Source organism: Panthera pardus, unplaced genomic scaffold (genome assembly GCF_024362965.1).
Source record: "Panthera pardus isolate Hobbes unplaced genomic scaffold, ASM2436296v1 HiC_scaffold_12, whole genome shotgun sequence".
Taxonomy (NCBI): Eukaryota; Metazoa; Chordata; class Mammalia; order Carnivora; family Felidae; genus Panthera; species Panthera pardus.
The window spans coordinates 14,746,306-14,773,277 of NW_026526677.1; the positions used below are offsets into that span (position 1 = coordinate 14,746,306).

General features: G+C 37.5%; 3 protein-coding genes across 4 annotated transcripts; 1 reads left to right on the plus strand and 2 right to left on the minus strand.

Moving 5' to 3' along the window:
• The first annotated feature begins 934 nt into the window (after positions 1-934).
• Positions 935-7,080, plus strand: LOC109245282 (olfactory receptor 4C46-like). 2 transcript variants are annotated; one of them, XM_019412587.2, is made up of 2 exons: positions 935-946; positions 6,163-7,080. In XM_019412587.2, exons 1-2 carry the CDS (start codon positions 935-937, stop codon positions 7,078-7,080), a joined length of 930 nt encoding a protein of 309 aa, XP_019268132.2. The 2 variants fall into 2 exon arrangements, with proteins under 2 accessions (XP_019268132.2, XP_019268133.2); XM_019412588.2 differs by lacking the exon at positions 935-946 and having other exon boundaries at positions 6,154-7,080.
• Positions 7,081-15,240: 8,160 nt separating this feature from the next.
• On the minus strand, positions 15,241-16,176 carry LOC109245186 (olfactory receptor 4P4-like). Its single transcript, XM_019412501.2, has one exon. The coding sequence runs from the start codon at positions 16,174-16,176 to the stop codon at positions 15,241-15,243; it is 936 nt and encodes a 311-aa protein (XP_019268046.2).
• Positions 16,177-25,130: 8,954 nt separating this feature from the next.
• LOC109245185 (olfactory receptor 4P4-like) lies at positions 25,131-26,081 on the minus strand. The gene has a single exon (XM_019412500.2). It carries the CDS (start codon positions 26,079-26,081, stop codon positions 25,131-25,133), a length of 951 nt encoding a protein of 316 aa, XP_019268045.2.
• Between the last annotated feature and the right edge of the window lie 891 nt (positions 26,082-26,972).

A 26,972-nucleotide genomic window follows, 5' to 3' on the forward strand; every position in this document is an offset into this window, starting at 1 on the left:
ACTACTGATAAAACTGGAGATGAAAAATATAAAATATTATCAACAACTAAATGCCAATAATGTTGAAGGCATACACAAACAAACAAACAAAGATGTTTCTACAAAAAATTATACCCAAACTAACTTCAGAGGAATTACAAAAGATGGCTAGTCTATAACTAGTAAAGAACAGAATTCATTAAAATTAATCCCATAAAAGAAATACCCATCACAAATGGATTTACAACATTTTATCAAAATAGATTACTCCACTCTTTTATAGAGTTTCTCATAGATGAGTAAAAATCAAACTTTCATCCATTGATTGTGAAAGACTAGGTTTCAAGGAAATACAATTGTTCACCGGTGCTTTTCCTCCTGAAATTAAGACTGTAATAGTCTTAACAAAATATTAAATTACTTTAACTGTGTATAAAAATTAACATTCCTTTACCAAGTTTTATCCATTCTATAATAGGCTTATTATTAGAAATTTGATAAATATATCCACAAAATTGGAAATTAAAAGTGAAAAACCAAATAGTCATTTCAACAGATGCAGAAAAAGTACATAATAAACTTATATGTTTATCATATAAATGTTTACCAGTATTAAATTCAAAAGTATATTAATGATATAAAGGAATTTTCTTGACGCTAAAAATAATGGTTCTTAAAAGCTCTACTGAAAACATTGTCCTAAAGGGATTAAGTTAGATACATTCTGCCTACATCAAGAATGAGACAAAATGATGGGGCGCCTGGGTGGCTCAGCCAGTTAAGCATCGGATTCTTGGTTTCTGCTCAGGTCATGATCTCACAGTTCGTGAGTTCTAGCCCCACACTATGTTGGCAGCGCGGGGCCTGCTTGGGATCCTCTCTCTCCCTCTCTGTCTGCCTCTCCCCTTCTTGTGCTCTCTGTCTCACAATAAACAAATAAGTGTAGAAAAAAAGAATGAGACAAAATGTTCATTTCTATCGCGATTTCTATTCAACACTATTATGCAGCACAGTAAGACAAAAATCTGATATGCAGGTAATGGGAAGGAGGAAATAAAGTTGATATTATTTGCAGATGACATGATCATTCACATGCAAAATCCAAAAATTTTATAGATATGATTAGAAATAGCAGAGATGCATAGTGCCAACCATAAGATTAATATACAATATTCAAATACATGTCTATTTGCCATCAATAAACAATAAGACATGTAATTAAAATAGACATGATTTACACTTGTCTTAGATAATGAAATATCAAGCAACTAAGATTTTCTTTAATTTGTTGTGTAGTATTCTGTTGTTTGGCTATGTCACAATTTGCTCATTCATCTACTAGTAAATTTTGAGATTATTTACAATTTTGAGCTATTACAAATAGCCCAAGTTAGAGTCTTTGTATGCACATAAGTTTTTGTTGTTCTTGCATAAATACCAGCGGAATGTCTGGGCCACATGATAGGTGTCTGTTTAGCTATTTAAATCACTGCCTAGGATTTCCCAAAGTTTAGGAACTATTAAACCTATTTAAAAGCTACCACAACCAGTGGAATGATTCATGAAGAAAGAAGCTGATATGCTTTGGGAAGAAAACATTGTGGAATTTTAACTTACTCAGCATTTCCCACTTCGCAGCTCAGTTGCAGCCATGGGGATGATGGCCCACCTTCCTCCTGTGGCTTTGCTGGTGCCACAACTTGACCTCGAAAACTTGGGATGGTATGTTTTGCACTTTTGGGGGCGCCCTGAAGAATTGGCTCACTAGCTTGATTTTGTTTCATCTCCCTTAGAGACTTCTAGAGGCTGGAAAGGCCTGCAGGACAGATTTTATCAAAAGCATTTGAGCAAATGTACTGGCTACAACTGCCTGAGGCAAAGTATAAGATAAGGAAAGCAGTAAATCGACTGAAAAATTTAGGAAGAATGAGGTTTGGAAAGTAGATACATGTGAGAATAAAGGCCATGAGAACCACCTATGTATATACCAGGGAATCTAGAAAACCATCCGTAGATGCTCAGGGCTGGATGGGGGCTGAGAAATGTTCAAGAAGACACGAAAATATTCACCACTCATGAAAGCAAGAAGTGAAGGCTAAGGCAGAGTTTTAAACAGCCTGGCAAAGTGCAGGCATACTTCAGGTATTGTTGACTCAAGTCCAGATCACCGCAATAAAGTGAATATCACAACAAAGTGAGTCAGTGGCTATTTTGGTTTCCCAGTGCACATAAACATAAATTCAAGAATTGTTATAAAGCTCCATGATCAATGCTGTTTGGTATTGACGAAGAGGTAAACATTGAGACCTGAAACCAAAAGAATGTCCAGAAAAAGGCATAATTATGTGACTTTTTACAAAATGTCAAGTAATAAAATGGGGAAAGTATAAGCTTTTCCACAAATTATACTGGATCAATTGTATATCCACATGAGAAAAAAAATTAATCTTAACCACAATCTCACTTCATACCATGCACAAAAATTAACTCAACATGACACAGAGATATACATGTCAAAGTTAAATATCCATAGTTAAATCCACAGAAATTCCAGAAGAAACCATTTTGACCTAAGCAGTACACCAACATTTATTAGATACAAAATAATAAACATTAATCATAAGAAAAAAAATTAGTATTCATCAAAGTTTTAAAACTGCTGCTATTCAAATAACACCATTTTTTAAATGAACAATCTATGGACTAGGAGAAAATTTTGTATATATACATAACATATGTATGACAAAGGCCTGTACTATATATAAAGAACAATTGTCACAGTGATGAGGAAACCAGAACCGTTATTTTTGAATTATGCAAAGGACTTGAACAAAATTACACAAAACAAGGGTTACAAATGGTCAATAATATGAAAAAAACTCTCATCATTAGCCATCAGGAAAAGAAAATTAAAACCACAGCCATACATCACCACACGTCTCCTAGAATGACTGAAAGGAAAAACTAACAGTACCAAGTGACAAAGATGCGGAGCATCTAGGACTCTCCACTCGTGTTCTGCTGCCTCGCCACAATTTCAATGCTGCCTAGTATTCTGTACTGACCAGACCATAAGTCCCTAAGATAACTCATTGGGAGCCTTGTAGAGTTTTTATTCACATCCGTAGCTTCCTGATACATGTGAAAACCAGCTTTTGGAGTCTTGGCTTTAAAGTGGCTGCATGATCTTATGCCCTCATCGATCTAGCTCTCGAGCAATCCTTAGCAGGTTCCAAAAAAGTTTTATTATTGCCAAGGAGACAGAAGTTCTCTATGTGACGTGAGTCAATGGATTAATTACACCACAAGCCCCCACACTGGAATTATGGCATTTTTCCATTCACAGGACATGTAGCTTTCTTAGACACCAAGTTTCACATAGAGAAGGGAACTCTCACATATTTAGGTTCCAAGTACAAGGAATGCAATTCCCTATTCAAAATTGGATATTTGTCAAACATGTCTCTTTAACATGGCTTTAACACAAAGCCTTTCCATCTGAGAAGATAATTAATTCCTGGGAGAGACAGTAGCAGCTACAAGACAAGGTCCTTGAACCTTTATGGAAACCTCTTTAAATATCCATGCAGTGCAAGTTGAAAATGGTTTCTGTTGGTCACATTTTCCAGAGCAAGATTCATTATGGTTGGAATGACCCATTTGAATGTGTTTCCTCCATACTTCTTGCCTCTTGCCTATGGGACCAAAGCCATCTGTAGATCTTTTCTCCAAAGTGTTTCAAAAGAATCCATTCTAAGTTCAAATCCCAGGTCTTCTGTAAAAACTTTTTGAGGCTTTGGGCTAGAAGGGAAGCTTTTGACTTATAAAAACACTTCATTAAAAACTGGTAATTTGATATGGAATTATTTGAAGAGTCTCTTTCCAAGCGTGTCATATCTTTCATATTGAAAGTTACTTATCTAGAGAAGGTTACTTTGAAGATGGGATTATTTCCAAAACTCTCCAAACATCAGGAAGTTCTATGTCTGTAAGGTAAGTGTTCAATATTGCTGATGTGTCTTAAAGATTGTTACTTCCCACATGTATTAAACATTGTTTCAGTCTCTTCAAACATACTAATGGAGTATTTTATCCTCACCCCATTTCTTCAAAAGATAGTTGGTGAATATAATTAACCTAAGTTGACAGATGAAGACTTTGAACTTCATGGAATTTAAGCCAATTGTAGAACCCAGCTCTCTGTCACCAGACCACGTACAATTGCAATGAGGTATCTAGTTTAATTATCTGATTAATCATGAGAGAGAAAAAAATATACATATATTTCTCACATAGAAAAGACTGAAGTATGAATACAAATGACATATATCATCAGCCATTTAGTCCAAGCATGAGTGGAGAATTCTTCTTGGTAACAAAGGCTATGGATAATGGAGTCTGTATGCCTTCTTTAAAAGTAAAATTGGAGTTTATTTTTCCTGAATGGTTGAATAATTAAATTATTGCATAATTATCACTCAACATGTCAACCATTCCATTATCCTAGATGCATAAACGTTGAAAAATAGATGAGAGGCCTCTGTGTGTGCAACACTGTGGTAATCTGCTCAAATATATTTCCATAATCAATTCTCGTAAAAACCTGTAAGATGGATATTACTAATCTTGCTTTATAGGTGAGGAAATAAAGATGTGACGTGCTAGAGATATACTCCAGATCAAAGAAGATGCAAGTAGAAGAATCAGGATTCTAATCTGGTCTTTGATTTTCACACCAAAACATTTAACCACATGGCAATCCTTTTCAACATTTTGCAGGTGTTTTGCTTCGGAAGTGGATTATAGTAGGAAGAACTAGGTCTGAGGGAGAAGTCCAGATAAAAAGATTTTTCAGTGAATGTAATACCACTTTTGATAACTGGGAATTTAAACATGCCAGTGTGTGTGTGTGTGTGTGTGTGTGTGTGTGTGTGTGTGTGTGTCTACTAATGAAACCATTTTATATACCCTTGCCTCCAAAGTAGTAATAAAGCAATTATAATTATTGTGGTCATATAAAAAGGAAATTACTAGTTCAATGTTGTTGATTATAAGAAAATAGGGCATGGGTAAGAATTTTAAGGAAAAAATTAACAAATATAATCTGAACTAATCCTGGCTCTGTCCTTATTTAGAATATTGATATTGGCAGGATCTTTAACTTCTCTGTTTCTATTACATCATGTATAAGACAAGTATTTAAAAAATAGCAGTAATTATCTTACAAGTTTGTAGTGGGGATTAAATCAACAGATGTCTACAAAATATTTAGATCCACTAAACATTTAATTCTAGTTAATATTTACTGTTATTATTACCATCAACATAAGTCTCTGAGACTGTTTCCTCATCGCAAAATGTATGAGATAATACCAGCCACACAGTATGTTACCAATATTAAGTAGGATCATATGTACAGAGCACTCTTTACAATGCCACAAACATAGAAATCAGTTATTAAGGTATATAAAATTATTAGCAAATGTAATGTTATTGTATTTAGACAACAAGCATTATGAATTATATTTATAGCAGCTTTGGTATACTCTCTTTACATACCCACCACCAATGCCCTGTTCCTCCTATGTCAACTGTTATAAATAATCTCCTAACTGGGCTTTCTGTCTCTGGCTTCTGTCTCCTTACTGAACCTCACCCCACTTCATCCAAGGCACAGTAAGATCTTTACTAAAATCATATCCCTTATTCCCACTTCCTCAAATTCCTCTTCATTTTTCCACTTGCGTTTTCAATTTGTGCCAATGGTTCCCCATTTCCTAAGAATAAAGGGGAAGCTCCTTAACTTTGCATTCATAGCCTTTACATCATGTTCCATCTCCCTTTTCTTACATAGCTGCCACTATGTGTATGATGCATTACTTTCTGTTAGGCTTTGTCCTCTCGGGTGATTACGTGCACAAATATGGTCTTCTACTTATTTGTTTCCAAAAGTTTCTCATGTCTATATGCAACAGAATCTTCACCCCGGAGATAATGTAAGTAATCTCCAAGAACTCAGAACTTATTTTCTATCTCAACAAACCTCATGAGAATTCATGACTTAGTAGAATCTAGGAATTTATTATTTACTACATGAAGAAGCTTAAATAATTCAGGTTGCATTAATCACAAAGGATTTTTTTCAGGTAATGTAATGAAACATAATATGAAAAAATGGAGAAGAACAATGTGACAGAGTTTGTTCTACTGGGGCTCACAGAGAATCCAAAGATGCAGAAAGTCATATTTGTTGTGTTTTTGGCCATCTACATCATCTCTGTGGTAGGAAACGTGCTCACTCTGGTCACTATCACTGCCAGCCCATTATTGGGGTCCCCCATGTACTTTTTCTTGGCCTATCTCTCCTTCATTGATGCCTGCTATTCCTCGGTCAACAACCCCAAATTGATCGTAGATTCACTCCGTGAAAAGAAGACCACCCTATTCAATGCATGTATGACCCAAATCTTTGGGGAACACTTCTTTGGAGGTGCTGATGTCATCCTGCTTACGGTGATGGCCTATGACCGCTATGTGGCCATCTGCAAGCCATTGCACTACATGACCATCATGAATCGACGGGTATGTGGCCTGTTAATGGGAGTGGTGTGGGTGGGAGGCTTTCTTCATGCAACCATACAGATCCTCTTTATCATCCCATTACCCTTCTGTGGCCCTAACGTCATAGACCACTTTATGTGTGATCTGAACCCTTTGCTGAAACTTGCCTGCACTGATACGCACACTCTAGGGCTCTTCGTTGCTGCCAACAGTGGTTTCATCTGTGTCTTAAACTTCCTCCTCTTGATGGTCTCCTATGTGGTCATTCTGCGCTCCCTAAGAAACCACAGCTTGGAGGCAAGGCGCAAAGCCCTCTCCACCTGTGTCTCTCACATCACAGCGGTTGTCTTGTTCTTTGTGCCCTGCATATTTGAGTACATGAGACCCGCAGCTACTTTATCTATCGATAAAGCAGTGGCAGTGTTCTACACTATGATAACTCCCATGTTAAATCCTCTAATCTATACCTTGAGAAACGACCAGATGAAAAATGCCATTAGGAAATTGTGTAGTAGGAAAGCTATTTCAGGGGAGAAATAAATATGCCTGGACACCCACATTGATTTAACCAAGGCAAGCATCAAAAGCACATTTTGGATGATCTCAGCAAGGAGTACTTACCAAATAAAGAAAAAATAAACCACTATGAATTATAAATACTGCACTTAGTGGAGCAAAAATGTGTACAAGAGAAATAAAGCATAAACATGGACTGTACTACAAACTATATATATATATATATATATATATATATATATATATATATATTCTTTATGTATAAAATCCTATATATTTTATTAGTAATTCTCTCATTTTTATACATCAGGGTTGACAGTAATATGTTGTGTATAAAATTATGGCAAAAAAATACATGGGGTGGTAAAAGCAAAGGGCCATTTAACCTCTGAGGGGTAACAAAGATACCTCATGTTTCCAATTTCCTTGCAGATTTCAGAGCCATTTTGAATTGTTCATGCCACCCACTATAGACTTCTAACCCATCAGAAAGAGGAATGACTTGAATAAATGAATATTTTATTATTTGACAGGAATTTCTATTTATTAAATAAAGTCACTCTCCTTAGGGTACTTAACTACTTGCTAAAAATAGTTTCTACAGTAAGGTTTAATGTCTGGTGCACAATAGATATGGAATGAATGAATAATGGTATAAAGGAAGATGAATAAAGTCAATAAAATGTTGAACCAATAAATAGTACTGGAGATAAGGGATTTTTTCCTACTTTTATCTGATAAAGACTTTTATCTGATAAATCCTAGCTAGATCTCTTAGAGAAACCACAATTTCTTTTAACACCTGCTTGGCCTGTGTAATGAGAAAGAATTTGAAACTCTGATTCTCAGTGAAGGGGCAAATAGCTTACCTTGATATTCTCCCTGCTCTCAGCAAGATTTCATCATCTTACGATTGTGGGCTGTTTATGTTATTCTTCTCTGATAATTAGTTTACTTCTTGGTAACATCTCATTATGAAAAGGTGTTTTTAAAAATATGTGGCTCCATTTACACACAAAACAACTTCAGGATAAATATATTCCATTTGTTCCTTCCATCCCTCACTCATTAGTCAACAGTAATTTCTTGAGCCCAAAGGTACATCAGACACATTGATAGTTGCTGGAACTTCAGTGGTGAATAGAGAGGAACCCAGATCTTGCCTTCACAGGGCTTAGGATCCACTGACAGACACAGAGGGGAGAGAAAATGACAACACCATGTTATAAATGGTAAGAGAGGGGCAGCACAGGGTGCTATGAAAGCATGTTTGGGGGACATATGACAAAGACTTGGGGGTTCGAGGAGACTTCCTAGATGAAAACACAACGAAAATGGGATACAAAGCATGAAAGGAAATCATCAGTGTGAAGAGGCATGTGTTGGGATGAGAGTATTCTAGGAGAGGACCCATAACAAAGGCCACTGGGTGAAAAAGAATAAGCAGAAAACCTTACCATTTCAATATGGTTGTGGCTATTAATTCATCTATTTATTCAATAATGAATTACTGAGCCCCTCCTGTGTGTCAGGTTATAAGCTGGACACTGCGCTTGTAAAAGTCTAATTGGTAAGATGTGAAACTGGCAAATTAGCGACAGAGAAGATCAAGAAGAATCTTGTGTGTTAAAGTTGAACGCCTGCACACGGGGAAGACATTGCGATGTTCTTCCACATCTTTTCATGGCCTGATAGCTCATTTCTTTTCTCACTGAATAATACTCCATTGTCTGATGTCACACAGTTTATCTCTTCTAACCTACTGAAGGACATCTTGGCTGCCTCCAATTATTTTGACAGCTATGAATAAAGCTTTATGAATAAAGATCTGTGTGCAAGTGTTTTATGTGGACATAAGTTTTCAACTCCTTTGGGTAAATACCAAGGAGTGAGGTTGCTGGACTGTGCAGTAAGAATATGATGGTTTGGGAAGAAACTGACAAACTGTCTTCCCAAATGGCTGCGCCAATTTGCCTTCGCACCAGCCATGAATGAGAGTTCCCATTGTTCCACATCCCCATCAGCTGCATTGGTGGCAGTGTCCCACATTTTGGCCAATCTAATAGGTGTATTGTGGGAAAACATACGTGAGTCACCCACTTATCCAAAACGTGCAGATGAATTAATAAAAGAAAACTCAGGAAGTTGAAACTAATTGGGTGAAGCCTCACAATTAAAATATGACAGGGTCAGAATCTATGCCATGTTTGACTTGACATAAACCCCAGCCCCATCCGTCATTTTGAATTCTCAGATCAAATTAGTGTGTTTTGGTCAACTTATGTTGAACTCTACTTACAACACTGCTCTTATACAAAGTAAGAGTTTATCCCAGGGGCAATAGGATATTACCCACATTTTCCGAGGAGGGAGCAATGGGATCATATTTGTCTGTTAGAATGCTGTTTCCCTCATTCTTCAACTCTACAGACTCACATTTTACAGGTAGACCCTTTACAGTTCAGATTCAAATATGAATGTCAGATCTCTGGGTGGGATGGAGTGACTGACAGCAGACACGCATTCCCACATGAAAAGGTGGAAAAGATGGAAACAGAGAATCTTCTCCAAAGAGACTGGAGAGTTACTAAGGGAAGAAGAACTAAAAGGAATGAGATGAATAATGGGGGCGGGGGGGGGGGGGTGGTAAACACAGAGCTGAGGTGAACAGCAACAACCACATTTACCCTGAGAATTTTCATTTCTGGGTACAGGATGGAACTGAGGATCCAAGTGTGTGTTTTTTTGTATTTTTTAAGTTTATTTATTTTTGAGAGAGAGAGAAAGAGACAGACAGAGCACTAACATTGGAGGAGAAAAGAGAAAGGAGACAGTGAGTCCCAAGCAGGTGAGTTGAGTGGAACCTGCTATAGCAAGATCATGACCTGAGCTGAAGTCAAGAGTCAGATGCTTAACTGACTGAACCACCCAAGCACCCCAAGGTTCTACGTTTTTATACACATTTACAGCTACTGCTGAGACATATAGAAATCAGCAGAGCTTTGGTCAGAGACTAGAGAACCTCAAAGATACACCAGTTTTTCCCTCGATTCGTATGTGAAATATTGAAACCATATAACACAACCAGGAGAGAAATGGACTTCCTTAAAAAAACGACGTAGTGTGTAATTTTATTACCTTCTTCATTTACCATAATGTTTTAGAGGTTTATCACGTTGTATTATGGTAATTCCTCTTCATTACCAAATAGTATTCACTGCATGGCTCCGCCATATTTTGTAGACTTATTCACCAGTTGGTGGACATTTGAATTGTGTACAGTCAATGGCTCCGATGAATGATGCCGCTGTGAACATTCATGTTCAAGTCTTAGTATGGAGATATATTATCGTTTCTCTTGGACTGATACTTATGAGTTGAATTGCTGGGTTTTATGTTAACTGGATATTAGCATTTTAAAAGTGGTGACGCTATGTTACATTTTTCATGAGCAATGCCTGAGAGCTCCCTGCTTCTCCACAACCTCACCAACACTTGGCATTGTCTGTCTTTTTAAATTTAGCATAGAACTGTTCAAAATATTCTCTTATGGCTCATAATTTCTGTAGGTCTACACAAAGAGTATCCCACTCATTTTTGATACAATTCTTATTTCCATTCTTTTGTTTGTTTGTTTGACTTATTGCTTGGCTAGGACCTTCAGTATAATATTGAATAATGTCAATTTAAATTGTTGATACTAAGGGGCATTTGGGTGGCTCAATAGTTAAGTGTCTGGTTTTGGCGCAGGTCTGGATCTCAGGGTTCGTGAGTTTGAGCCCCACATTAGGCTTTGCACTGATGGTGCAGAGCCTGCTTGGGATTCTCTCTCTCTCTCTCTCTCTCTCTCTCTCTCTCTCTCTCTCTCTCTTCCCCTCCCCCCACTCTCTCTCTCTCTGAAAACAAATAAACTTAAAAATTTTGTTAAGTTTAAACTGGTGATACCAAGTGTCACTTGTTCCTGGTTTCAAAGGAATAACTTTTAGTATTTCGCAGTTCAATATGTTGTTTGTTCTACAAGATTTTAGGTGAGGGACCTTGGTGGCTCAGGTGGTTAAGCATCCAACTTTGGCTCAGGTAATGATCTCGTGGTCTGTAGGTTCAAGGCCCACACGGGGCTCTGAGTTGACAGTTCAGAGCCTGCTTTGGATCCTGTCTCCCTCTCTCTGCCACTCCCCAGCTTGCTCTCTCTTTCTCTCTCTCCCAAAATAAATAAACACTAAAACAATTGTAGATAATTCTTTTAAATATTTATAGGGAACACTTTGGGGATTAAGATACAATTAGGTTTATTTTCAAGTTTTTATTTCAATCCCAGTTAACATGCAGTGTAGTATTAGTTGCAGGTGTAGAGTTTAGTGATCCAACACTTACATACAACACCCAGTACTTTGGCTAAGATCAAGTGTAGTTACAGTTAAGTGGAAACAAATCATCTATGGATGCCATAATGTATGGTTTTGTGCTAGAAATTTACCTCTAAGCATTGGTATACTTTCTTTGATTAATCCTATTTTTATAGTTTTATTTTTAGTTATTCTCTAATTTCTCTTATGATTTATTTTCACTTTTTATTTTCAACCATTTTTAAATTACCATTTGTTTGAGATTGAAAGTTGCCTTTATTTTTTGTTTCCTACTTTAACTGAATTATCATCAGATAAGTTGCTCTGGTGGGGCAGAGAATTTGACACTTGTGGAGAATAAATCTGTGGCATCATATTAGATGAGCTCTTTTAAATAACTTATATTCAGTCACAAGCTGATGAGTGTAGCATTTTTATATACATCCAGAGTTGGCTGCTTATTGGTTTGGATCAAATCATCTATATCTTTCCGTATGCACACACATTCAGATTTGTAAATGCTTCAATGTTGCAAATTCTATCAATGTTTAAGAATTTGAAGAATTCAGAATGGCTCTTATCTGAAAGTCTGTTTGGTTTTATATATACACGTATATATTTGTATAATATGATATATATCATATATATAATTTCTTCAAATTCCAACAGCATTTTGACTGTTCTAACATTTTCATGCCTTTATTTTCAATCTTTAATGGCCTAGGGGTTAGGTGCATCTTTTGTAAAAAGTACATATCAGCAGATGATAGAGAGTCACCAAAACATGTTTCAAAATGTTCAAAGCAGCTCAACTCATACTATCCGTAAATTAGAAATGGCCTCAATGTCTAGCAACAAGAGAATGGATCAGCTGTCACATGTCCATGCAGTGAGCGACTATAAAGGAATGAAAACGACCGGAATATAGATAAAGCATGAAGACTGAATCTCACAGACTTGATAATGGGAAAAGAGACCCTTAGGAGCAGAGTATGCACTGCTCTTTCTCTACAGAATCAAAAACTAGGTAATTTTAATCGACTTTATAGGTGAAGATAGTGATTACTTTCAGAAGGTGAGGATTTCACAGAAGTACAAAGAAGACTTGTGGTGTGGTCTACTAGTAACTTGTGACTGAATCTGATTGCTGATTACATGATGCTGCTCATTTGAATGATGATCTACCTACTCTAAACATGAAAATTATTTTTCTTTTAGTAATGAAATTGGTTTTGCTTTGTTTTGTTGGGAGAGGGAGAGGGAGAGAATCTTAAGCAGTCTCCAGACCCAGCACGGAGCCCAATGCAGGGCTCAATCTCAGGACCATGAGATCATGACTGAGCTCATGGCCTGTGCCGAAATCAAGGGTCTGATGCTTAAGTGACCTAGCCACCCAGGTGTCCTTGAAATTGGTCATTTTAAGTACATACCCTTTCAACCTTTTGACTGACAAATGTTTTTGTGATTTTTTTAAAGAGATAACATCAAATCTTGCAATATTTTCTTTCTTCCCTTAGTAGCCGCTGTGAGAGCAATTCACCCAATTTCTCTTTGCTATAAAAACTCTAATTTTATCTCCCTCATCACTTTTGCCTGCTCTTTATGTTTCTTTGCACAGTTCTCCCAAAATGATTGTACCTCCCGCATCGCACTTGCCTAACCTAAAACTCTTTCAGTACGGTAACTATCTTCCTTTTCTGAAAATTCCACTATCCAGTCCCTTCTCTGTTATAATTGCTGTGTTTCTTAGGCAATCTTAAGTTTAAAACTGTTAAGCATGAGGAAAAGACTTTACACTAAAGTTGAAAAATTTATCTGGTCCCAGTAGAAAATCCTTTTCAGAAGACTCTTCTTCATTTAGTGACAAGATGTCTTCGTTTAGGTATGGTGCCACAAGGTACTTTTAATTAATAAAAGTGCCGCTATTCTCCCCCTTACTGGGAGAACCTCTCCCTGTAAAGCGTTACATTTGTTATAAGTAAATGAACTTACATCGACACGTCATTATCCCCCGCCCCAAATTCAGTTTACATTAGAGTTCATCCTTGATGTTTTACATTCTGTGGCTTTTGACACGTATAATGACAATATCCAAAGGAGGTAACATACAGAACAGTTTCACTACCCTAAAGATCCTTTGTGGCCCACCTATTTACCCCTCTCCCTTCCCTAATCCTTGGCATCCACTGACTGATCTCTTTGCCGTTTCCATAGTTATGCCTTTCCCAGAATGTCATGTATAGGTGGTCCCCACTTACAATGGTTGGACTTCTACTTTTCTAACTTTCCCATGGTGCGAAAGTGATACACATGCAGTAGAAACTGTACTTTGAACTTTGAATTTGAATCTTTTCCTGGGCCAGTGATGTGAATTATGATATCTTCTCATGATGCTGGACAGGGGCAGAGAACTGCATCTCCCAGTCAACCAATCGATCGCGATGGTCGACCATAAACACACCTGTAACCATTCTGTGCCCGTACAATCATTCTGGTTTCCGCTTTCAGTACAGTATTCAACAAGTTACATGAGACATTCAATACTTTATTATAAATAAGCCTTGTATTTGATGACTTTGCCCCCACTGTAGGCTAATGTAAGTGTTCTGACCACAGTTAAGGTAGGCTAGGCTAAGCTATGAAGTTTGGTAGGTTGGGTGTATTATATGCATTTTTGACTTAAAATTTTTTCAACAGATGATGGGTTTATTGGGGCATTACCCCGTTGTAAGTCAAGGAAGACGTGTAGTTGAAATCATACAAAAAAGCCACATTACATTGGCTTCTTTCACTTTGAAATATGCATTTATGTTTCCTGCATATATCTTCTTAATAGCTCAGTTTTTAGTGCTGAATTATATTCCATTCTCCATATTTCCAATAGTTGATTTATTCACCTACTGAAGGATATCGTTGTTGCTCCCAACGTCTGGTGATTATGAATAAACCTGCAATGAATACCTGTGTGCACCCAAAATGCATTTTGTTTCTTCACTAACTCTGTGGTTAGATCACATCATATTTATCTTTTGCTATTCTCTCTCTCTCTGTCATTTCAGTAGGAAAAGTCTTAAGTTGTGGATCCAGTGACCAACCATGTACTTACCAATTTTAGGCAAATAGCAGTGAGTCAACACTTAAAGTTTAACAGATATAGTTTCTGAAGTTAATGGGAAATGTTGTTAAACTCTGCCCAGTAGGTGGAATACCAGTAAGTGTGTTTCAGCATTCTGAATTCTAGACTTTCATTCTGTCGTCACTACTTATCATTATTGATTTCAATGGGACATGAGGAGAGCTGACCCCCAGGAACAACTTAAAAGCAGATTCTACTTTAAATATTTATTTGTTTGCACAACTGATTTCTGCATGAACTAGAAGCTGTATATATGCATGTTGTACATAAAATTTAAGTTAATTCATTTAATTTTAGATTATAGCCTTATTTTTTGGATTTCAACTTCTGAACTATCCAAGAATGTCTGTCATTGTGTGGTCTGGCTTCTACGTCTGAAGTTTTAATACAATTATCATTAAAATATTTTCCATTATAATTCACTAATCAATATACCACTGGTTTATTTGCTTTGACCCAATTATTTTCTTCATGTAGGTTACCCTACATATACACCATAAAACTAACTTAGTTGCCAACTAATTTTGGCTTGCAAGAATTAATATTTGCTTAGTGATTACTTTAAACTTTAGTCCCATTGCTTTCATTCACTCCATTCACAAGAGTGATGGTTTACAAAATCTGTGAGATAGTCCCCACCTTTTTCATTCACACCTCCCCCTTTTGTTTCTCAAAGTTGCGTAGCCAATAAGCTTCTTCACATTAATTGTGTGTTTCCTTTGAAAATAATGTGTGAAACCAAACTTTCTTTATCATGTTTTTCATCTCTGAGTTTCTCAGAGTGTAGATTAAGGGATTGAACATAGGAGCAATGATTGTGTAAAATAGAGCAAATATTTTGTCCTCAGGAAATGTAGTAGGTGGCCTAAGGTAGATAAAGATTACTGGTCCAAAAAATAAGACAACCACAGTGATATGAGACCAACAGGTGGAGAGGGCTTTGCGTCTTCCCTCAGCTGAGAGATTTCTTAAAGTGAATAAGATAATACCATAAGAAACAAATAAGACAATAAAGGTAACTAAGGCGACCAGACCTGAAAAGGCAATCACCAGGATACCAGTGACGTAGGTGTCGGTGCAGGCAACTTTTAGCAAAGGAAAAATATCACAAAAGTAGTGATCAATTTCATTAGGACCACAGAAGGGCAAACCAATCGCGGTAGAAAAGAGAGGGAAGGCATGGACGGCCCCACCAGCCCAGGCAGCTACGACTAGCAGATTGCATCTTGTCCTGTTCATGACAATCACGTAGTGGAGAGGTTTGCAGATGGCAGTGTAGCGATCAAAGGCCATGGCGGTAAGAACGAAGATCTCGGTGCCTCCAAAGAAGTGCATTGTAAACACCTGTAACATGCAGTTACTATAGGAAATGGGTTTCCTTTCCACCAGCAGGTCAGCAATTAACTTGGGTGTAACAGTAGAGGTATAGCAGATGTCTATTAAGGATAAGTGGCTGAGGAAATAGTACATGGGTTGGTGAAAAAGAGGGCTGCATCGAATGGAGACGAGGATCAGCAGGTTTCCTGCCAACAAGGCAATGTAACAGACTAAAAAGAGGACAAAGCAAAATACTTGTATGTTCTGGTCGTAGGAAAGTCCCAGAAGAATGAATTCTGAGATGTTTCTCTGGCTTTTCATATATTTGAGTTTGGTGTATGCTTTCACAAGGACTTCTGTTTCTGAAAGAACGAGAACATAATTGGAGGTGAGAATTAACTGTATGAACACAATAATACAAAATTTATTAAAATACATGCTGACATAAATGGAGATGATAACAACTGATTTCTTGAATTAGGCTAACTTTTTAATGCTGTCTTTTATAAATGTGTCATGAAATAATTTTATAATGGCAATAATGAGAATAATTATATAGTTTACTCAATATTACTAGCAGTTGTCTTAAATATTTAAATGCTATTTGGAAAATAAAGCATTAATACCATAAATTGTATACTTAGATAAAGAACTGCTAATTATATTATTTAGTCGCATTGACCTAAAACAAAAAAACTCCTGTATTTCTCAATTCTTGTAACTTACTGATAAAATCTACTTTCCTTCTTTTAAAATTATCTGAGTACACTTCCTTAATTTTCTGGAAATGAATCCCAAAGAGATTCACATTTGTTTAAACATCCAGTTTGAACTCCTGAACTTTAATTTGTGTAAAGCATACTACACATTGTTTTTTGGCCAAACATTGTCAATGGGTCATGTTAAACAAATGGAATTGCTCTTACATTAAAAAACAGAGTGTTTGAAAACTATACAGTAAAAGGAAGATGTCAATTAATGACTGGAATTTTGAAAAATACTCAGGAAATCTATTCATTTATCATTTTTATATTTTATGAGTTAAATACTATTTCAAAAATATGTACTGTCATATCATCCACATGGCTCAGTGGGTTGAGCACGCAACTCTTGATTTCAACTAAGGTCATGATCCCAGTGTCATGGGATCAAGCCCCACAGTGGGCTCCATGCTGAGTGTGGAGCCTGCTTAAAATTCTGTCTCTCTTGGGGCGCCTGGGTGGCTCAGTCAGTTATGTGTCTGGCTTCAGCTCAGGTCATAATCTCACAGTTCGTGAGTTTGAGCCCTGCATCGGGCTCTGTGCTGACAGCTCAGAGCCTGGAGCCTGCTTCAGATTCTACATGTCCCTCTCTCTCTGCTCCTCATATATATATATATATATATATATATATATATATATATATATGTGTGTGTGTGTGTATATATAGTGATATGTATATACATATGGATATGTATAGAGAGAGAGATTGAAGTTTGTGATAGCAATTGTTAAAGAAAAGATAAGTATGTTAAATTGTCCAAGTATATTTGAATTATGAATATTCCATGGCTTACATGAAAAGTTTCATGTTTTAGTTATAATCTGCATATCAAATGTCAATAAAAGGAGGTAATACAGAAAGCAACTTGAAGACAAACTTTGTGGTGAATTAGCACTCAGTGGTGTATGTTAATGAAAAATTCAGGAATTTGCATCTTTGTATCTAATATGTATCTTAAACATTCTTTAGTTAGTGCAAAGGAGTGTAGAATAGAGAGAAAGCATTTCCAAGAGCTATTTTACCCACTGTTGAGGAAATATGTGCTTCTAGTGGGTTTACAAAAGCTAGCACACCTTCCACCTTAGTCTGGATCTGGAGTGACAGTTCTATCTGGCCCCCAGATGCCTATTTAAAATTCAAAAAAAAAAAACACAGAAAATGCTTTTGTTGTAATATTACTTAGAAACCATCATCTCTCGGGGTGCCTGGGTGGTTCAGTCGGTTAAGCTTCTGACTTCGGCTGGGGTCATGATCTCACAGCTAGTGAGTTCGAGCCCCACATCAGGGTCTGTGCTGACAGCTCAGAGCCTGGAGCCTGCTTCGCATTTTGTGTCTCCCTCTTTCTCTGCCCCTCCTCTGCTCATGCTCTGTGGCTCTCTCAAAAATGAATAAACATTAAAAAAAGAAACTATCATCTCTAGGGACTCACAAATTTAATATCTATGTCATTCATAGTCTTTGAGAAGATTTTAGATGGCCAACGGTTGACGGTTACGGCATTTTTAAAATGGCCCGTACTGTAAGACATCCATTCTATTTTAAATTACTAGTCAAAATTCTGCATTCCTAAAAGTATAAATTTTCGGTTTGTTCCTACTTTGCTTTCAGAATCGCTAACAAGGATTCTCCATCCCCCTTGATATAACAAAGTAAAATAACTATTGTGACAGTGTCCGTAAGTTAGCAGTCACTAAGGAGTACTGAAAAGTTTTAGGAGTGTGAGGGGCATTGGCCCACCTTCTACCTGTTGCCTCTGATACTAGGTAGGAATAATGTTAATTTTCAGATACACTTCTTGATATAAAACAAATTGATTTACAGGCAACCATTATTTCAGTAGACTGTGAGCAATATACATGTGGAAATCACTTGACCGATTCAAATCTCTGATTCTAGATAGAAGAAACATATCGAGAGAATCTAAGTAATTTCTCAGGTTTGAAAAGTAATACACTATGAATGTTAAAAGGCAGAAATCCTGTTTCTTCCTCAATCTGGGGCTATGTTCCAAGGTAGAGTGCTGAGAGATGCCATGAAGGGCAGCAGTGAAAAGACTGTTTTGATTCCTCATCGGAGTAGAAAAAAATATGCAAGATGATGGGTTCACAGACACCCCATGTGTCTTTCGAGTATTTCTGTAAGTAAAGAGATAGGGAATATTTAAGATAGATATGTATTCTAGAATTCTCTGATTCTAAAACATTTGAAATTCTTTGCCTTCAGCCTTACAAAAATGCAAATTCCTCGTCAAGATTCCTCCTTGTTTTCTGGGGCACCTGAGTGGCTCAGTCAGTTAAGTGTCCGACTTCAGCTCAGGTCGTGATCTCATGGTTGTGAGTCCGAGCCCCACATCAGGCTCTGTGCTGACAGCTGGGAACCCGGAGCTTGCTTCAGATTCTCTCTTTCTCTCTCTCTCTCCCTCTCTCTCTCTCTCCCTCCTCTACTTGTGCAGGCTCTCTAAATAAATAAATAAACTAAAACAAAATGCCTGCTTGTTTTCTAGAACATTATTGGAATTTAATCTACAATAGCTCGCAACCCTGCCCATGCTGTATGATCAATGCTGTTAGCAGGGGTGAAAGCGAAGAGGGGAAAAAAAATCAGTTGAGGAGAATTACTATCATCAAACAATATAGCGATACTAAGGAACCCTCTTATGGGAAAACTGAAATCACAATGGATAAATAAAGGACTTCGGGCAACCACTGAACAAGTGGCCGAAACAGGAGCAACATAGAAAGAGTTGGAATCTCAAACTGACCAGGGCAATCCTTGAGTGAATTCTTTAATCTCTTTAAGCATCATCGCACTCATTTTACACCTGACATATCATTACAAAATTCAGAATTTTGATAAGGAATACATGAGGTGATATGAAATAGCCCAAGACACGTGTGGTTCAAAACATTTTTCTCTCACTGTCTTTCCTCTCCGAGCGATTAGGTTAGAACCACAGTTTGTCATACACACACACATTCAACCAGCAGAAAAACTGAGGAAATAAAGAAGAAGATACGTAACATGGATTTGACAAGTATGATCAGGTAAACAACAATTTGTTTGTTACATTATCAGCATGTTACAATTAGCATGTTTGTCTAAAAGTGTACTCAAACCATTACTTTATTTTTTGGTATTATTGAATCCAAATTATGTGTACTTTTTGGATCATGCTGTCCATAAAGGAATAGAAGGTCTTATACGTAACTCCAAGTTACTATCATACATTCAAATCTTCTCTTAGTGTAACAGAATGTAGATAAACTTACCATAGTTGACTCAGATAAAACTATTTTAGGAGGGCAGATGTTTTGAAATAAAAGAAAACAATTTGTTATTGTACATCTTCAAGTATACGCTGGTCTGTTTCTTAATAGTAATATGAAGGATGCCGTTAAACAAGAGTTGGGGACACGATGAAATTCACTGCCCACTTGAAAATGCTTCATCTAGCTCTACTCCTGTTCCCCAGAAAGGGAATTTTGCTTGTAGGTAATGCGCAATTGAAACTGAAGGATGCCAAAACATTGGTATCGTAATCTAATTATCCTATGCTGCAAAAGAAGTTATAGCCCTCAAATGAAATTATATACAATAAATACAAAGTACACATAATCGGGGCACCTGGGTGGCTCAGTCAGTTAAGTGTCTGACTCTTGATTTCAGCTCAGGTCGTGATCTCAGTGTCGTGAGTTCGAGCCCCGCATTGGGCTCTGTGCTGTCAGCTTGAGATTCTCCCTCTCTCTCTGCCTCTCCGATGCCCCCACTCCCTCTTTCTCAAAAAAACAAAAGAAACAAACAAAATACTTAAAAACACACACTCTCTCTCTCTCTCTCTCTCTGTCTCACACACACATACGCACACACAATTAGCCTAGCACATGTGTTGTGGGACCGTTTCCAAACCAAGGTGACAAGGATAATTCACTAACCATGAGATCCAGTGGCTGTCGGGTTAGCTTGGGCATGCATCAGGAAGCATTCCGTCCTCGGACACTCACTCTGCCAGTTCGTCTCTAGCACCGAAATCTGGAATACATTGCAGAGACTTTACAAACCCATAATTCGAACACATTCAGGTTAATTCTCTGCAAATGTCTGGAAAATTTCAGCATGTCTCAAACCTTCTACAGTCTACCAGGGAAGCGGACTTCAAACATTCACTAAGACGAAGTGATGAAGAAGTGGATCTTCAGCCCCCAGAAAAGCAGGAATATTGAAGGCTGATTTAACTTCTTAGTAAGAGCTCGGAAGAAAAAATAAGCAACATGTATTTTTATATTCCTGCAAAAGCTAACACAAGTATTTAGGTCCCAGGAATCGTGCATTTATTTTATGTCTACACCCGAGGACAGTTTGGTTCAGAGGAACAGAATACAAACTGACGTGGCAAGAATTAATAGGTCTTTGAAAGCTCTGTGTCATTATATTCCCAAAGGCATTTCTAGACAGATCTTAGCCCAAGTGCTGCCAAAGCCACCATCGATAGTAATGTGCTTGGTGCTCTTGAGAATGAACTTTCCATATTTGCCTCTTTGGAAAATAACTTGGCCCGTTTCCCCTGCACGCCCAAAAAGGCTACAGTCAAAGCAATTCGTGAAACCCTGAATGCCCTGTGTTCTTCCAAATTTCTGAGGAATAGGAGGGTAATTTTGGGCTGTAATAGGGTCAGGTTCTCTTTCTGGAAAATCTGAGATGAGGTAGGACAAGGAAAACCAAAGATGGCCGCTAACAGTCTTTTTGCGGGGATTATCACGATCCTTGGTGTGCGGAGCAGATAGATAAATAAAATCAATGACTTGTGATATCGTACTTGGTATGAGGTTACCATTGATGACATACATGTTGAAAAATGGAAGACAAAAGAAAAGATAAGAGTAAACATCTCTTCCTCATAACTTGGCAAGGAGGAAAAGCAAACATGATATGGGAAAATCAGAGGAAGGGAGCAAAGAACCACAGAGCTTTCATTGTGTTTAACATCCGGTTCTTTCTGTGCTCACTGACTCTTCACATGTGGTTCAGACTCAGTCTCATCTGCAGGCACTGAAACCAGACAGTCTCTCTCTACCATTCATGTAAAGTTTTCTCACGCAAAAAATGTCAGAAAATCAAATTTTATAATGTTTAATCTGTTTCAGATCAAACAACTTAGCCAAACAGTAGCAAAAATACACTGAGAGATGATTGGGCGGATCGGGTTCATCATATTATTCAATGCTTATAATAACACATATTTTGACACAAATATTATTAGCTTTACTGGTAGATAAAAACACGGAAGGTCCTGGAGGTTAAGTAACTAGCTCAACTAGCCAGTAAAGATCTGAAGCAAGGAAGCGTGTTGTTCTAAGTTTAGTGCTTGCTTCCAGGCTTTAAAAGGTTAAGAACCCTGAGTAAATGAAAGATTCTACAACTTCGGCATCAAGGACATCAGGGCCCAGTGATTTCCAACTAGTCTACCTCAACGTTATGCCCAGTGTTGGCCGAGCTGTACTCAAGAGCTAGCCTGTAGCAATCTACAGCAGGAGATAGCCAGTCATATCTCTAACCTTGCCCTGTACACACCTTCAGAGACAGATACTAATTGCATTTACGTCTGCCACTATTTAGTTCCTCTCTATATAGTAGTTCTCCTGCATAGTCTTAATATTGGTGAAACACAAATCATCTTTTTTTACAGACACTTTTGCTCCACACGTTTAGAAAATTTTTGTCTCCAATTCAAGGTCACAGAGATCTTCTACGTGTTACTCCACATGTCTTGTACCTTTACATTTCACATAACACTCATATTGCATTCATACATCTAGTCTTCCTGAATGACATGGCACCACGAGTGTGAATTACATGTAAGACATGGACCCTCGAGCCTGAGGGTGGGGAATCCTAAGCAGAAGAATGGCTGAAGTAAAGCCACAGAGCTGATAGGTTCTAGAATATGTTTGGAGAATGGACGTGGACCCAGTGTACCTGGATGAAAGTTTCTGAGCTTAGGGACACACAGAGAGAAAAGCAAACAAAAGAAAAATAACGCACATGAGGTTCTGGTAGCCACGTGCCGTGCTAAAACTTCACACGTGTTAGCCAAAGTAATATTACATCTTTGCGAAGTACAATATCTTTTTACAAGAGAGACTAATATAATTAGAGCACAATGTCAAGACCCAGAGATAAAAGCTGTCAGGAATCACCCAGCTCTCCCTGACCCTAAAGCCTATCATTGTACTACCACACTTTCTACCAACGTAGTGATTTCTGAGATCGGCAAATTAGACTCAGATAACTTATGGAAGATTTCTAATAAGCAGGGAGGTTGGATTTCATTCCAAGGAAAATGGGATTTCTTACAAACTTTTGGAGAGGGGAGTGATAGGATCAGAGAGATGCTTCAGGACATTTTTAGCTTCCTCACATGCAAGTGGGCACACGTGGAACCAGCTGGATCTTTTAAGGTGCAGATTGTAATCTGATTCCCAGTAACTTGTTTCTTTGGCTCATGTGACAGCAGTCATGGGTAATTAGGCCCAAGTGTCCAGGCAAAGTTATGTACTTTCAACCACACCTCAAATGTTAAATGCCTTTGCTACACAGGATCAAAAGCACGATGATTATCACTCATCATGTGATGAGAATTCAGAATTCATGTACATGAATTCTGAATGGGCCATTTTAGACCATGCCTTCCGCATGCTGGTTTTCATCTCCATGTTTCTCAGGGTAGAGATGAGACGATTCAGCATGGAGGCAATCACTGTGTAAAACCCCACATGTAGAACATAAGGATAGACACAGGGGGCAAAGAACAAAACTACCACCGTTATGTGAGAGTTGCAGGTGGAGCTTTTTCAGTAGCCTGAAGAGAAGTGGGTCTTAAGGTTAAATCACACGAGTAGGTAAGAAGCCAGCAGGGCAACAAAATGTCTGCCACCAACATCCCGGAATTAGCAATCGCGAAGACACTAACAACACAAATATCTTTGCATACCTGTTTCAAAAGGGGCTTCACATCACAGATGTGGTGATCTACCTGGTTAGGACCCCCGAAAGGCAAGTTGAGTAAATTTGGTTAAAAGCAACACATTAAATAAAAGGTAAAGCTTGAACTTCTAAATCTGGCAATATATTAGTAACTTGACAGATTATCTGTCCAATTTCTCTGTTATAAAAACTCTATTGAATTAGATCTTCCTCATAAACTTTTCTACTTTTCTATCCTTCTGTATATAAGGCCTTTATAATCATTGTAATTTTAGTATTGCATTTACATAGGCTAAAACTATTCATGTATTTTCATTGTCATTCTGTTCATATAATCTGGTTACACAATCTCTTCCGTTTGTGATATTTCCTGTTTTCAAAGAAAGCATTTATTTTTGCATCTTATTAGAGATACAAATGAACACATTTCATCAAATTTGTTTTAGGTTCTTCTAGAGAATCCTCATGTTCATTTCAAAGATGGTCTGTCATTTCCACTCATTTCCATGATTTGTATCAGAGGGTTTTTTGATTGAAGTTTGTTTGTTTCAACTAGCTTCTTGTGTAAATAAGAAAGACTCTGGATCTCATAAACAGTGTCTGTCCTCCTAATTTCTGGCATTTTATGATTCAGTTCCTGTATAGATTTTTTTAATGGACCAATATGTAGAAAATCAGTGAGTGTGTTTTTAATATCTTGAGTAATTGATTTCACTCTATGTTTACTATTTCTTATCATTATGTTTCTTATATGTTCTTCTCAACATATCTTATATGTTTATTTCTTATCATTAAAAAAAATTTTAAGTGTATTTATTTTGAGAAAGAGAAAGAGAGAGAGTGAGCACAGTGGCGGGGTGGGGGGGGGGCAGAGAGGAGAGACAGAATCTCCAGCAGGCTCCACACCACCAGCCCAGAGCTCAACACAGGGCCCAAACCCATAAACGGCAAGACCACAACAAGAGCTGAGACCAAGAGTCAGACACCCAACTGACTGCACCACCCAGGTGCCCCTTTACTAGTTTATTTTTATTTCCAATGTGAAGTCCAGAGTTAAAACCACAGAATCACTTTACATCATATTTCATTATGCCCACTTCTTGCTATGTAATTAATTTCTAAATACCTCTGGAGTTCACTTAGGTGACCATCCTATCATAAACCAAAATTTGGTCTTAAAATCATGGACTTTAACCATCTCTTTGCCATACAGAATGGCTCATCGTGTGGTCTGGCCACCAAACCTGCATTTTCTAATGCAAGATAACTCCAATTTTCTTTTTCACATCACAATTCTCGGCTCCTATAACATTGTCTTAACTATGCATATAACTGATTTTGTGCATGTCAACCTGTTCATAACATCTCAAAGCCCACAAAATGAACTCAGTCTTAAGCTTATATTTTGTATGGATGACTTACTATTTCTTTATAGTTACTATTAAACTCCAAGTCCTATTTCTGTCACTCATAAAATGTTACCAGTGGAAAAATTACTCTGTGAGATGGTTTCCTTTCTCCCCTATCCGTATCTAGCTGCCCCTCTGTTTTGTAAAAAAGATGTTGAGCTCCAATGTTTGATTCCAGACATTTCTCATGGCGTTTTTCATCTCTGAGTTCCTCAGAGTGTAGATGAAGGGATTGAACATCGGAGCGATGATGGTGTAAAACAGAGCAAATACCTTATCCTCAGGGAAAGTGGTTGGAGGTCGAAGGTAGGCAAAGATTGAAGGCCCAAAAAATAAAACTATCACAGTGATATGCGACCCACAGGTAGAGAGGGCTTTGCGCCTTCCTTTGGCTGAATGATTTCTTAAAGTGAATAATATAATGACATAAGAAAAAAACAAGACCACAAATGCCACTAAGGTAACCATTCCTGAATTGGCAACCAAAAGGACACCGGTAACATAGGTGTCAGCACAGGCAACTTTTAGCAAAGGAAAAATGTCACAAAAATAGTGATCAATCTCATTAGGACCACAGAAGGGCAACCTGATTACCAGAAAAAATTGAGGAAAGGAGTGCGCGGCCCCACCAGCCCAAGCAGCTAAGACGAGGAGATTGCACCTTGCTCTGTTCATGACAAGCAGGTAGTGCAGAGGTTTGCAGATGGCAGCGTAGCGATCAAAGGCCATGACGGTGAGGATTAAGACTTCAATCATTCCGAAGAAGTGCATGGTAAAGACCTGTAACATACAGTTACCATAGGAGATGGCTTTTGTTCCCACTAGGAGGTCAGCAATGAATTTGGGTGTAATGCTAGAGGTGAAGCAGATGTCCATACAGGATAAGTGGCTGAGGAAATAGTACATTGGTTGGTGGAAAAGAGGGCTGCATCGAATAGAGATAAGGATCAGAAGGTTTCCTACCAAGAGAGCAGCATAACAGAATAAGAAGAACACAAAGCAAAATAGTTGTGTGCGCTGGTCGTACGAAAGTCCCAAAAGAATGAATTCTGAGACATTCCTCCGACTCTCCATCTGTTTCAGACTGGCGTATATTATAAACGAATGGGTTAAATACCTGACAAGAAAGAAAACATGAATCTTTATAAAAAAAATTAGCAGCATGGCAACAATAATTAAAATTCACTAAAAAAGTAAATTGACGCCACTGAATGAGTAAAATTAATTATTCCTGATACATAGATTTACATTTCTTTTTATTTTATTTTAGTCTAGTTTAGTTTAGTTTAGTTTCAGTTTATTCATTTGTATTTCTGAGAGAGAGAGGAAGAGAGCACAAGCAAGGAAGGGGCAGAGAGAGAGAGGGAGACACAGAATCCTAAGCAGGCTCCAGGCTCTGAGCTGTCAGTACAGAGCCCAACGTGGGGCTTGAACTCACAAACTGTGAGATCATGACCTGAGCTAAAGCCAGATGATAACTGACTGATCCACCCAGGTACCCCTATTTCTCTTATTTTAGAAATCTATTGTAAATAATTCTATAACGGGGAAAATGATGTTAACTTTTCAACATTAACAATGATGATTATGGAACATTTAAATGTTAGTTTGATGTTAAAGAAATTAGCTATTGTTAATTGTATAAATTAGATAACAAAAAGAGTACAATTTACGTCCTTTTAAAAAAATTGTGCACATTAAAAATGCATGCTTTTATCCATAGAGTCAACTTTTTTTTTTTTTTTTTCAGAATGATCTGGACAAATTTCCTGTTTGATTTGGGAGTATCCTTGGGAATAAAAATTTATTAAAAATATGTCAGTTTGTTCTCTATAGTTAAGAGTCTGTTTCTTGGTTTTCTCTTTTTCCTCCCCTGTGTTCATCTGTTTTGTTTCTTAAATTCCACATATGGGGATTAAGGACGGCACTTGCTGTGATGAGCACAGGGTGTTGTATGTAAATGTT

What these genes read in the sequence shown, in the direction of transcription:
- LOC109245186 (XM_019412501.2), bottom strand. Translation starts at nt 16,176, where the DNA reads ATGAAAAGCCAGAGAAACATCTCAGAATTCATTCTTCTGGGACTTTCC.
- LOC109245185 (XM_019412500.2), bottom strand. Translation starts at nt 26,081, where the DNA reads ATGGAGAGTCGGAGGAATGTCTCAGAATTCATTCTTTTGGGACTTTCG.